We start from the raw sequence: 12,592 nt of genomic DNA, 5'->3' as shown, positions 1-12,592 counted from the left end.
ATATTAAAATATTAATATTTTGACACATTAAGGGGAGATGTGTGTTATGTGTGTGATGTGTGAATTAATCATGTGACTAATACAATTTCAAGAAATATACTTTTAAAATTGCTAGTCTTCCTATCATCGTGTTGACAGGAACTACTTGTGCTTCTGCCACATTGTTCAGTATCCATTTAAGTGCTAAATTGTCCCACTTTTCATTTTATAGCAACAACTTATGTGTCTGTCTTGTCAACATCATAATATAAACAAAGTATATGCATAGTAAATGAGTATAAAACAATAAGTAAACAACATAGAACCTGCAAAATATAGGCCACGTATACTTAAATACTGTATGTACAGTATGCATACCTGCATAACTGAGCAAAAAAAGTATAAGCATCTATTTTAGCGTATATTACGGTGTTTGTTTTGACTGCTGATACTGGTCGTTTATTATTCATTTCCCAAACAGTTGTTTTGCTAAAGACTGGTATCAGCTAGAAAATTTGATCACACATCGCAAGTGAAACATGATTAGAAATATGCAAACATTTGATCTTTGACGTCCACTACCTTACAAATGAAGAGCGATGCTGTAACAGCCCCTGAAAGTGTTGAACAATGACTGATCTGACCTTTGACCTTATCCATTAACATAGAATAATAATTATGATCTAAGTGTATAATTGGTTAAACTGTAATAATAATAATAATGCAAAAGTTGTATAACTTTGTTAGCGGCATAATATATTTACAACATATTGTCTAACTACATAGTAGATGCTACTTCCTCCCAAAACTTGTCCACTGAAATAATTGAAAAAAGACCAGCTAAAACACAAAAGGTCTTAGTGACCATCTAATACCCACTAATCTGGGATAGAAAAGGCACACGTTAAACTCTTGAGCCCCCGCCAGCGTTTGAGCCTAAATACGCGCATGGCAGGGTGGTGAGGAAAGGGATTAAAAATTCAATACAAAAGGAACTGGCAATGACAGAGGCGCCAGATAATGGTTTAGACTGGGGAAGCCAAGTGTGGTAACTGGTGAGACGGTGTGAAGCCTGAAGACAAGACGGTTGGTAATGGAGACCTGCAGGGGGGCAGCAGCCTGAGACATGAAGCCCCTTTGTCTCACTCAGATTTTGGAGTCTTATCACATGAGAACACTGGACTCATCCTCACAGTCAAACAGCATGGGTGGATGATGTGGGAAACAAAAGACACATAACCATACTGAGAGATGGTATTAGGTATGCACAAGGTGGAATCAGAGTTGTAATATTGTGCAGACAGAAAGTATGGACATCAAGAAAAAACAAGTATGACAAATACAAAACAAGTTAAATGTGGATATATGTTGGTACAACAAATTGAATTAATTTATTTTTCATACTCAGAGGGAAAACCCAAAGAAATCCCTAGAATTAAATGCTATGTGCAGTGAAAATCATCCCAGCAGTTTCTGCTTAATCCTCCTGGCAGACACACCAACAGAGCCATGAGTGAAAATATAACCTTCTTGGCAGGGATGATAATACTTGTATATAGGCTAGGACTGGATAAACAGCCATGACATAGCTGCAACCCTTTTGCAATAGAACATTTTTTATAAATAGCCATGGCAAACAGTTCAAAGAAAAGTAAATAAAAAGATCCCTGTAAAAATTACATAAATGTTTAAATAGCTGCATAGCTGCATAGCTGCAAGCGTGAGCACAAGACTGAGAACACACATTTCATATCTCACTAGACTAGTTAACCAAACCTGGCAATCCTGTGGCAACCAATAATAGTGGTAAAATGAAAAACTACCAGGATGAACAATCAATGAACAGGAGTCTGTCAAGGTTTTACCAAACACAGAACACTATAATCTCCACCAAGGCGGAGCTGCAGCACTAGACTGTGCTCCCTTTAAACTAACGAGTGAGCAGAGCAAGAATCCCAAAACAAAGACACACTTCACCACATGATTGCAGTCTTTTCACTATTTGTGGACATAATGGAGGGGCACCTTAATTTATAGTCAGCTACCAAAAACGACAAGAATTGTTGTTTGGATTCCTTGGACCACCAAACACATCATCAGTGGCGAGAGAAAGGGACCTTACCAGCTTGTAGTCCTTAGTGGCGAGCTTGGTGAACCAATGGTTGAACTCTAGCACAGCGATTATGGCCACCAAGTCTCTGAGGAGCAGCACACAGGCAGCAATGAAAAGGTCAAATTCATAATCTTATTTTTGCACATTTGTCCTATTAATTTTGACATGATTCTAAGAATCACCTGTTCTCAAGATGGCTGAAGTCCTGCAAGTTAAGTTCTCTGCTGTCTTGTGTCAAATAGATGGTGTCAACATCCTGGGAAAAGAATACTTTTTAAAGCCAGGATTTAAAGAAATATCTACGAACTCTTAATGAAATAAAACAAGTGGTTTAATTGAGGAAAAGATACAAGGACATAAATGCATGCCATACACTGATATGGCTGTCCTACTCATCAAATGTTCGACTTTGCGCAAACAAGGATGAATGCAACAATACTGACCCACTGAACCTCTTCTCTGTATGGCAGCGACAACCAGTCACACACACACCTGTACATCTGTGAAAAACCACCTACACCACAAAAGCAAGAATGAGCAAAGATGCAGAAAAAGACAATTACTGGAACAACAAAGACTACAAAACTTCAATTTCACATTGAAAACGTAAATCTGACAAAGTCCTGCAGTGCCATGTAATGTGATTAATGATGTAGAAGCATGCCACCATGAGTTCTGTCACATTCTCTACTACTTACCACATGGTCCAGGGTCAGGTTTATTAGTCTCCCACAAGGTCTGGAGGTAGGTCAGCCTGTCTGCAGGCTCCACACTGAGCTTCTTCATCACTTTACTGAAGTGAAGAAAAAAAGAAAAGAGTAACAATATTATTCAGTACGACATTTTTCATTCAATTGTCATCATATTATCGATGGGATCATAAAATGACAGTACAGTCGAGCTTCCAAAGTCGACTGCCCCTTTTGTACAATTCTGAATCTATCCAAAGCCAGTGCAAAACTTGATTTCATCTTATTTGTGAAATTCGATTGAGCATCTAAAATTATTTATTTATTTATTTACTTATTTTATTTTATATTATCTCTTTGTGAAACTCGAGTGAGCATCTAAAAGGATTAACTCCACCAGTGTGTTTTGCTTGTTCTTTGGAATTGATTTTTGTGATGCTACCACACAATGGTACCCCCGGGGTGTACCCCGCCTGTCACCCGAAGTCAGCTGGGATAGGCTCCAGCATACCCCTGCCACCCTAATGAGGAGAAGCGGCATAGAAAATGGATGGATGGATGATGTCACTATGAGGCAATTTATTGCAGTTTGCTCCACTCACATCCTATGGTGAAAACTTAAGAGCTTTGCAATGCAGGATCCCCTACAGGTCTAATACATATGTATACCTGCTTAAAATGTGAGAGAGGTCAGATGAACACTTGCAAGAATATGAAGCACCAGTCCCATTTTCTATAACATTCAGCATGAACAAAACCTGACCTACTAATACAGTGGAACCTCGGTCAGTGTATGCCCCAGTTAAGGTGTTTTATGGTTAAAGTAAAAACCGTTACTCCAAAATAAAATAGTGATTCAAGTTAATAAGCCTGTTATTATATTAATAACATTAAATATTAAGTGCTTATTTGCGTTAATAAGCGTGTTAATAAGGATTTATTACAGAGTGTATTTACTCATATTAATGGAATATTTATTGACAATAGTGCTCAGGTAATGGATAATAATGCCTTATAAAGGTTAATAAAGTCAGAATAAAATAATAAAAGAGCATCAGACACTGTGACTATGTGGGGACGCTACACTGTGCGCCTTCTGTCGTCATAACAGAGCCGTGGCTTGCCATGATGCATATGCGTTAATTACGCAAAAAAAAAATGTATTTAATTAATGAACTATATTAGCTACCGCCGTTAACGCACTATATTTGAAAGCCCTAATTTTAAAACATCCTTTTTAGCAGCCTATTAGCTTGCTAATGCATGGAGACAGGAACCAGAAGTCAGCTCCATCGGCCATCTATGATGTCATCAGTGGCTGACTGACTGTGTTGTCCTTTGCTAACTAACAGTTATGGCACAAGTCTAAAAAATGAACAGAGATGAAACAAAACAAATATTTATATAAATGATGAATGTATATAAATGACAAATGAAAATGAACATTTCAGGTTACTTTTACCTTGATTGAAGATGTGATCGTTGACAAACATGGCGATTAGTTATTTCTTGAACTCAATAGTATTTCTCCCCTTCTTTGTCAAATAATGGCACTTGCAACTTTTCAAATTGTTTTCTGCATGTGAAGCTGTACTTGCAAAACTGTAAAAATGTGGTTTGTGTTAATGTTTTTTGCTTTCTGGAACAAATTAAGTAGATTTACTAGACTGAGAAAAATTGATGCGGTTAGAGTACATTTTGGTTTGAGTCTGACCTTCTGGAATGGATTAATGACGCTAACCAAGGTTCAACTGTATATGTTTAGTTCAATGAGCATACATACAATACATTTATCACAGCAAGCATGCTAACACACAAGGAAAATGGAACATAAACAGTTAAAAGTAGGTTGGACTTACCCGGGTGGAAGACCAGGACATATTCTAAGTAGACAGTTTCCGACATGAGCAACAACCTCATTCACCTCCTCAGTGGAGAGTAGCTTCAGAGAGAAGGAGCCTCGCTCGTATTCTATAAACAGCTGAAGAGACACACAATTTTTATTGAATGATTGTTTCCGATAGGGATTTTTTTCTGGACACTCACTTAGTTGACCTGAGAGGTGATGATAGAGAAGAATCTATTATATGATTATGTCCTTCATTTGAATTTTATAAGCCTTTCTATTGCTATCCACTAAATCTATCCACACTAATGCTCTAACATCTGTCCATGCAGCCACAATTGAAGTAAAAGCAGAGATTTAATGACCTTTACCAAGATGGGCTAACCATTACAGCGTTGACCTCAATTATGCAAATGCACAGGAATGCATGTCACCTCTGCGGGTCGAAATTAGCATAATCCCTGCAAGATTGTATTTCAACCAGGGAGAACATTAGTCCAAATATTAAGAAGACTGACATCTTTCAAGATGAGCCGTAAAAAGGTTGAGCTGCAGGAAGTTGGTAAATTGACAGATTATCATATGTTATAAAGTAGATCATCCTGACAGCTCAAAGCCAAATTGAAGAGGATATGCAGATCTGCACAAGACATGTTTCAGAGCTTTACTCTCACTCTCTTTACTCTAACAATCTGACGAATATATTTGGTGCAGCACTGTTGGATACAACCTGAACTTTCACATGATAAGTATGTTTGTTTTTTCTGGAAAATCTTTTTATTTACAAGAGGTGTTTGCATTGATCTACCATGGACAAGCATACATGTGGTGCCTCACAGCCTTGGTGACTTGTGCACACCTCCCATTGAGAAACCTCCCCTGCCTTTAAAGCCCTAGCACTTGTAATTCCAGGCTTGCCAGCATTCCAAAGTTCAAGTAAGTAAGTAAGTAAGCTCCATGTAGTGTTGACATACAAAATAAGCACACGCTTAGCTCTGCTCTCAGCATAGCATCTTTTGCTTCATTTGGACAGTTGAGGAAACGCAGTCGGCCTGCCACAAATATATTTGAACCGCCACAAATAGATTTGGTGCTACCTGTTCACCCTCACTCATAAACACACTTTAACGCAACTGGTCTGCCAGAGAATAAGACGACAGAGCAAGAGGGATCAGTGTTGCCAACTTTGTTCTATATTTATTAAGTACCGTAATTTCTGGTGTATAAGCCGCTACTTTTTTCTCATGCTTTGAACTCTGCTAAAAGAACTACAGTTCCCATGACGCTTAGAGTGCAGTTTCAGGAAGTAGTGAATTGGATGAGTGAAGTGGATGCTGATGTCACATTTTGATGTCTTATGCCGTGTTTTGGTCTGACAAATCTTAAGAAAGTTTGATCAAGTGTAAAATTGCTACAGCTTCTGTTTGGACTGCTTGGACCATGCAGATGAACTTAGAGGAAAAAAAAACGTCTCACGTCTCATCATCTGAGCTAACAAGTGACGCTGAGAACATTTAGTGGAGGTAGGAGTGCAGGTTTAGGGCGTGTTAAATAAAATCCACTATCACCAATGGGTTTCAAAAGGCTGGAATACTGCGTGATGACGAGGACAGCTCAAGCTAAAGGGGTAATTTGGCTAGAGACAAAAGAGGGCGACAATGAAAGAGAGAGAGAGACTGACAAAGTGTGTGATGGAGTTATGAGGCTGTTCAATTCTGATGCTAAAGAAGATGACTTTAGTGGTTGTAGTTCAGGAGGAGGAAGAAGACGGCGATGAATGACTTTTCTGGTAGGCTACTGTTTAACTAGTTATGTTACACAAACAGTTCGACAATGTTTAACCACCCATATTACGTGGATTGTTCGGCGCTGTTTAGAAAAAAGCATTGATAGATTCAAAAGTTTAAAAAAAATCTTTCTGTGTACTAAATATGCCATGTTACGACGTGGACACTTGTGGTTTATAAACCAGTGCACCCTACATATGAACAAATCTTTTTTTCCTCTTTAAATGGTGAGCTCTATAGTCCAAAAATTACAGCAATCATATCACTCTAGATTTTAAAAAACGACTAGCAACAAATCTGGTGAAGAGACTTTTGAAGAGTACGTATCGCTCTCCTCAACAAGCAGTGAATGCTACTTTAGGCCCTTCCCCATCTAAAAGCACTTAAAGGCGGCTCTGTATTGTTTGTTTAGCAGCAGAAGAAAAGTTTATTTGTTTTGCTTTTCATGTTTTTTGCTCACTTTTGCATAAGTGTCATAGTCAGTTATGCAAATGTGATGATTATGTCATGCCCAAGCCATAAATACATTGCAATCCTGTAGGAAACACTGAAAGGTTCTGTACCTGTGTTGGCTTGTTACAAGCAATTCCCTGGATCTCCAAGTAATTAAAGGAATGTTCCACCTAAAATAAAAAAACAGTAGAAAAATACTTATGAAATATATTCCAACATTCAAAAATTATTTCAACATACATTAAAGGGAAACTGCACTTTTTTTTTTTTAATTTTGCCCATCATCCACAGTCCTTATGTGAGACATGAACACATATGTCTCTCTTTTCTGTGCGTTCTAATGATATAAACACAGATAAAAAGAAACAGATCAAGCTCTTTTACTATACATAATGGGATCCACCTATGCCACTTATAAAGACCGCTATTAAAACACCTCCAACATAATTTTATAAACATGCTGTCACCATGTAGCAACAGGTACATTCATGATGACGTGACATAATATGCACGTCACTTTATATGTAAAGGGAGCGTTGTTGGTGCTTTTTGGAGACTTTCTCAGACGATTTTATAGGATAAATAAGTAAGTCCCATACGTGCGGTAATGAGCTGTCTCTTTTATCTCTTTTTATATCGTTAGAACGCACAGAAAAGAGAAAGACATACAGTCATGGAAAAAAATATTAGACCACCCTCGTTTCTTCAGTTTATTGTTAATTGTAATGCCTGATACAACTAAAGGTACCTTTGTTTGGAGAAATATAACAATGACAACAAAAAAAGCTCAAAAGAGTTAAATTTTTTGGCAGTACAATGCCAGAGCTATTCATGTAAGAACTTAAGTGATTTTAGTTATTATCAAGAAAACCATGTTAGTTGCTCGATATCACCTCTTAAATTGAACTCGTATTAGTTATATTTGTTATCATCATTATACTGAGTTTGTCCAAACAAATGTACCTTCAGATGTACCAGGCATTAAAATGGATCAATAAATTGAAGAAACAAGGGTGGTCTAATCATTTTTTCCATGACTGTATGTGTTCATGTCTCACATAAGGGTTGCGGATGACTTTTTTTTTTTTTTAAGTGCAGTTTTCCTTTAAGGGCAAACGTGGAGGTAAAATATTCATGTGGATGCACAGACTTGAATTGTTTGCAATGTTCGTGTGTGTGTGACATAATGACTATGTATTATGGCATAGTGATAGCAATTGTTTCCAATAACAAGACTTGACAGTCACTGTCTGAAGAATGTGCGCAAAAATGTCTCTTCCATAATTTATAGGTTGAGACAGTAATTTCTTGTTTCTGCTGGACACATTACATCACCCATGAAATGAAACATGCTTTAATGGATAGAAGGCATATTTGTATGTGTAAAACAGAACCCCAATCCAGTACAATGATTTGTTAAAAGGAGCAGTTCAGGAAAGAGAAAAGACAGACACCAAATAAGGACAACACGCAATAATGTGATAGTGGGAGAATCGCTGTGTCTATAAAAATGCCTCAGACTGTTTGTATTACTGGAAGTAAGCAATGTTCCCGCACTTGCATCTTTCACATACACAGTGCCTGAAAGCAGGCCAGGAAGCGAGGGCAGACAATTCCAGGTGGGAGCTGACTTTCTTAGGATTGGCTCAGAGATGAGAGGAAGCAGATGATAAGCAGACTGTCTGACTGCTGTCTGACTCTTGTGTGTGGGTGTGTGTGTGTGAGCGTGTGTGTGTGGGTGTCTGTGTGTGTGTGTGTGTGTGTATAAAAGTGTGTGTATGTTGTTCTTTTATGAAGGTCTTTGGTTCTCACCAATGTTTTGTCTCCAGTTCACAAATGAACCATAATCAACATTCCAACATTTAACTATGTGGACAACAGCACCAAAAATATTAGTAACTAAATTATTGAGAAATGACTAACATGAAAACAGCAACATTCGACTGTTGGAAAACAATCATTTCATTAAAAAACAATGTTAGGTATTTTTAATTTAAATACTTGTATTTCTTTGAACATATACTACCAGTGTTGACAACCTGGCGACTTTGTCGCTAAATCTGGCGACATTCCAAACCAACACATATTGTTTCTCTTCTCATTGAGCAGCGGGTGCTGCTGACAGGTCCACCCCGCCCCAAAGAAGCAAGCCATTAGTGCACTGTGAGCTTCCGTGGCACACTGAGAGCATGGTGGAGCTCTACGCATCCATGAATCACACATGTGCAAGGCGTGATGCTGTCGGGGTGGATCTCGCACTATTTTAAAAAGTGTGATCTAAAACGTAAATGTTTCTTAATCTTCATTAAATTAGTACTCAGCACACTCAAGCCTCATTTAGACTCGGTCACTTACCTGTCAGTGTGTCAGTACGCGTGATGGAAAAAAAGTTCTGTGATAAAAGAAACAAGTGGGCCTAACTGCAAGATAAAAGGTGGAGGCTGGAGGCGAGGCCGGATGTAATTATTACGATTGCTGGACTTTGAGAGGCTAGAAGAGATAAAATGTTAATATTGACCAATTTTAAATAAATAAACCAAGAATCAAGTTTATTTCTAGTTCTAAACACAATGTAGGTGTTTTTACTCACTTTTTTGTCTCTCCTAAAGGTTATGCTTTTTTCCTACAGTATTTATTACATCATATGCAAAAAATATGCGACCATTATTACTAAGACCATTGTTACTAAGGATGCCAGATTCGGACTCAAAGTAACAACAGTTTAACTGTACATGACTAAAAACTACACCACTTTCAAACTATTACAACCTGTCCTTACAAAATAACACTTTAAAGAGGCATAAGACAGTCAAAAATTATCATTTCAACTTCAACAAAGCATGCTGGGAAACGCGCAATCCTCCCATTTCACAGCTGCAAACTCTTCCGGGTTACATGATGTTTTTGTGTTTACAGAAAATACTGTAAATTTTGCCTTGACGCTGGGATTGGCTGGCGACCAGTCCAGGATGTACCCTGCCTCTCGCCCGAAGTCAGCTGGGACATTTTTATAGGTTTATGCAAGATTCTAACAAATTACAAACTAGTTATTGAGTATATGCTAATCAGTGGCTACACAGCCAGACAGTACCAAAATGTGAGCTCAACCTGATTATTTAAGCATTCTATCAAATTCCCACCAGTCTATGATACAGAAGTAGAGATGATGCATACTGTATGGTACATATTGTTGTGCATGACGCAAACTCTTTGCATCATGCTACAATATGCAGTACATAATATTGCTGTAGAATCGGAACTGATACACTGCCAATGTTGCAGGAACATGCTGACATATACGTGCACACGCCAAAAGCAAAACAGCATGATGACAGTGACCGAACGCATTAGTGTTTGCACGGCTCACTCATTCGTTCATTGTCCACCTGTCACTTTAACAGACGGGGAAAGATACATGAAGATGAAGACTGCACAGGTATATGTAACATACATTAAAAAGAAAAATAGGTGGAAGGATAATTGTGTTTGGGTAGAGATGCAGTCGAGGAATCTAAGACACACAAACATAAAATCCCAGGGGAAAGGAGGATACAAGTATAGGAAGTGAATGAGGTTTTAGTCATTACAAAACCTCTAACACCAAGGCCTTGCACTCCAGCCAAAGGGGCAACACCCATTAAATTCCACCAGCAGACTGTTCTTTTGTGCAAACAACTGTTTTACACATATTAATCAAACATGTACTGTTCTTTCTTCTATTTGACTCCTATATTATTTGAACAAAGCATAGTAGCTAAGCTTCATTTGTTGTTGGCTCATCAGCATTGCAGTATAGATTTCACATGTACAAAAAATGAATTTGACAAGATATACTTGTACTGAACTAAGCGCTTTTGTAAATCAGCGTGGAAGGTTTCATCTTTTAACAATGGCTGCAAAAAGCCACATCATATATTAAATCTTAATCAGAAATCTAATGAATGATTAACAGAATGTTACACAGTATTTGTGTGACTTTATAGAGAAAAAAAGGCAACACAATTAGTTTGAATACGTGGTCACGCTTAAAGGTGCTATCCCTACTTGGCTCCGAATGACACTTATTGTCACCCCAAAATTTCCAGCCTAGCATATGTTACCAATGGTGATTTCAGAGAACACATTTTACAAGAAAATGTCTATATTTATCACAATTATGAGTTATACTGAACTCCATTATTTCCTGTTTGGTGCTTTTACTTTGTTTTCCTGTTTGGCACTGTATGCATTGCCTTTACTTCAGTCTAGTCAGAGGGAGCAAACCTGCTTGTGATATGTAATTCTATTACTGTGTTTCGTTGAGCTGGGGCATCAGTTAGTCACCATTGTCCATTGTTGTTTTTGCTCGTACTCGATGAACTCAGTTTGCATCCTCATTGTTTTTGCTTCACCTTTCCTGGGACTCTTGTTACTTGTGTGATGGGTGCATTCCGTTGCATCTTCAATAGCTGTTATCTTGTTCCCAGGTATTATTCTCCTGTTTGGGTGCATTTCTCTTCCCACTTGCCATAGTGAATTTATATTAGCCTAGCTGTGCATCTTAGCCTATTTGTTATTTTAGTACTTTTCCATCTTTGTATATCAAGCACTCTGTATGAGTAGACCTTGTGTTAAATAAAACACTCTATGGTACCTTTCTTTCTGCATTGAATACTTACTCAAATCACAGCAAAACATGACACCACACAATCCACACAAAGCAGAAACTGGAGTAAAACAAATAGGGGACATCCTCCTTTGAAGTGCCACGTTCAGAACGAGAGATTGTAGGTTATCCATGCTGACCTTTGACACAGTGCGCAGTGGGGGAAAGAATGACAAGAGCAAGAAGTAATCTGGACTGAGGGAAGGGTCAGAGTGAAAATGCTGAATCTTGGGCTTAAGAGGACAGAAGCGCAAAGGTGACTGTGGAAAGATGGGAAGTGGATTATGGATATGCTTCTTTACTGAGTGGTTCATAAAGCAGGTGTCTAAAAAAGCGCACAGAGAGAAAACACTTGCACTGCTCAAACAAACACATTTTGGATTCGTGACGAGCAGAAAAAAAGGATCAAACCTGACCGTTGGCTATACATCACTTGTAACGCAACAAATCAATGACTTGCAACTGTCCCTGAAGGCAACGCATTGACCGGAAGGAATACAGCTACATGAGACGCTACAGTGAAGTATTTCCTGGAACTGGTACAAGCCATGATTCGATGGTGATGTCATCAGTGTGTGGATGTACAGTATGGGAGTCATCAACAGACTTAACACAACTTTAAACACGGTATAGAAACAGGGACTTCAACAATTTTAACTGGATATGCATGGCCGTAAATACCACATTGTATCTCACCGGGCATCCTTCAACTGACTATGATACTGCATGAAAATCGATCCATCTTCTATGCCGCTTATCGTCACTAGGGTCGCGGGTATCCTGTCCCAGCTGACTTCGGGAGAGAGGCAGGGTACATCCTGGACTGGTTGCCTGCAAATCGCAGGGCACATATAGACATCCCTCATGACTCATATCCCTCATGAATGAAGGCCCTCGTCTGTGTGGTAATGACTGGGTTTTTCAACAGGACATGTTGCTGTTCACAAAACCTGGTAAAGTATTTCTTCCAGAGGAATAACCTTACTCTTTTGGACCATCTCGCATGTTCTCCTGATCTATATCCAACTGAGAACATCTGGGGATGAATGGCAAGGGACGTTTACAAAAATGGACATCAGT

At 38.5% G+C, this 12,592-nt stretch overlaps 1 protein-coding gene across 3 annotated transcripts in view; it reads right to left on the bottom strand.

Moving 5' to 3' along the window:
• Positions 1 to 12,592, bottom strand: part of LOC129184799 (F-actin-uncapping protein LRRC16A-like) — an 80,457-nt gene that overhangs the window by 33,734 nt on the left and 34,131 nt on the right. For 2 of the 3 annotated variants that reach the window (XM_054781135.1, XM_054781136.1), the window contains exons 4-9: positions 6,978 to 7,037; positions 4,641 to 4,762; positions 2,791 to 2,885; positions 2,536 to 2,606; positions 2,275 to 2,348; positions 2,102 to 2,177 (exon numbers count right to left, since the gene is read on the bottom strand). In XM_054781135.1, the coding sequence (XP_054637110.1) occupies positions 2,102 to 2,177; positions 2,275 to 2,348; positions 2,536 to 2,606; positions 2,791 to 2,885; positions 4,641 to 4,762; positions 6,978 to 7,037 (498 nt within the window). Of the gene's footprint in view, positions 1 to 2,101; positions 2,178 to 2,274; positions 2,349 to 2,535; positions 2,607 to 2,790; positions 2,886 to 4,640; positions 4,763 to 6,977; positions 7,038 to 12,208; positions 12,344 to 12,592 lie in introns of all 3 variants that reach the window. The other variant, XM_054781137.1, reaches the window with a different exon arrangement.

The sequence above is a fragment of the Dunckerocampus dactyliophorus genome, chromosome 7 (assembly GCF_027744805.1).
Source record: "Dunckerocampus dactyliophorus isolate RoL2022-P2 chromosome 7, RoL_Ddac_1.1, whole genome shotgun sequence".
In the NCBI taxonomy this organism is placed as follows: domain Eukaryota; kingdom Metazoa; phylum Chordata; class Actinopteri; order Syngnathiformes; family Syngnathidae; genus Dunckerocampus; species Dunckerocampus dactyliophorus.
This window is presented reverse-complemented; position numbering and strand designations above follow the sequence as displayed.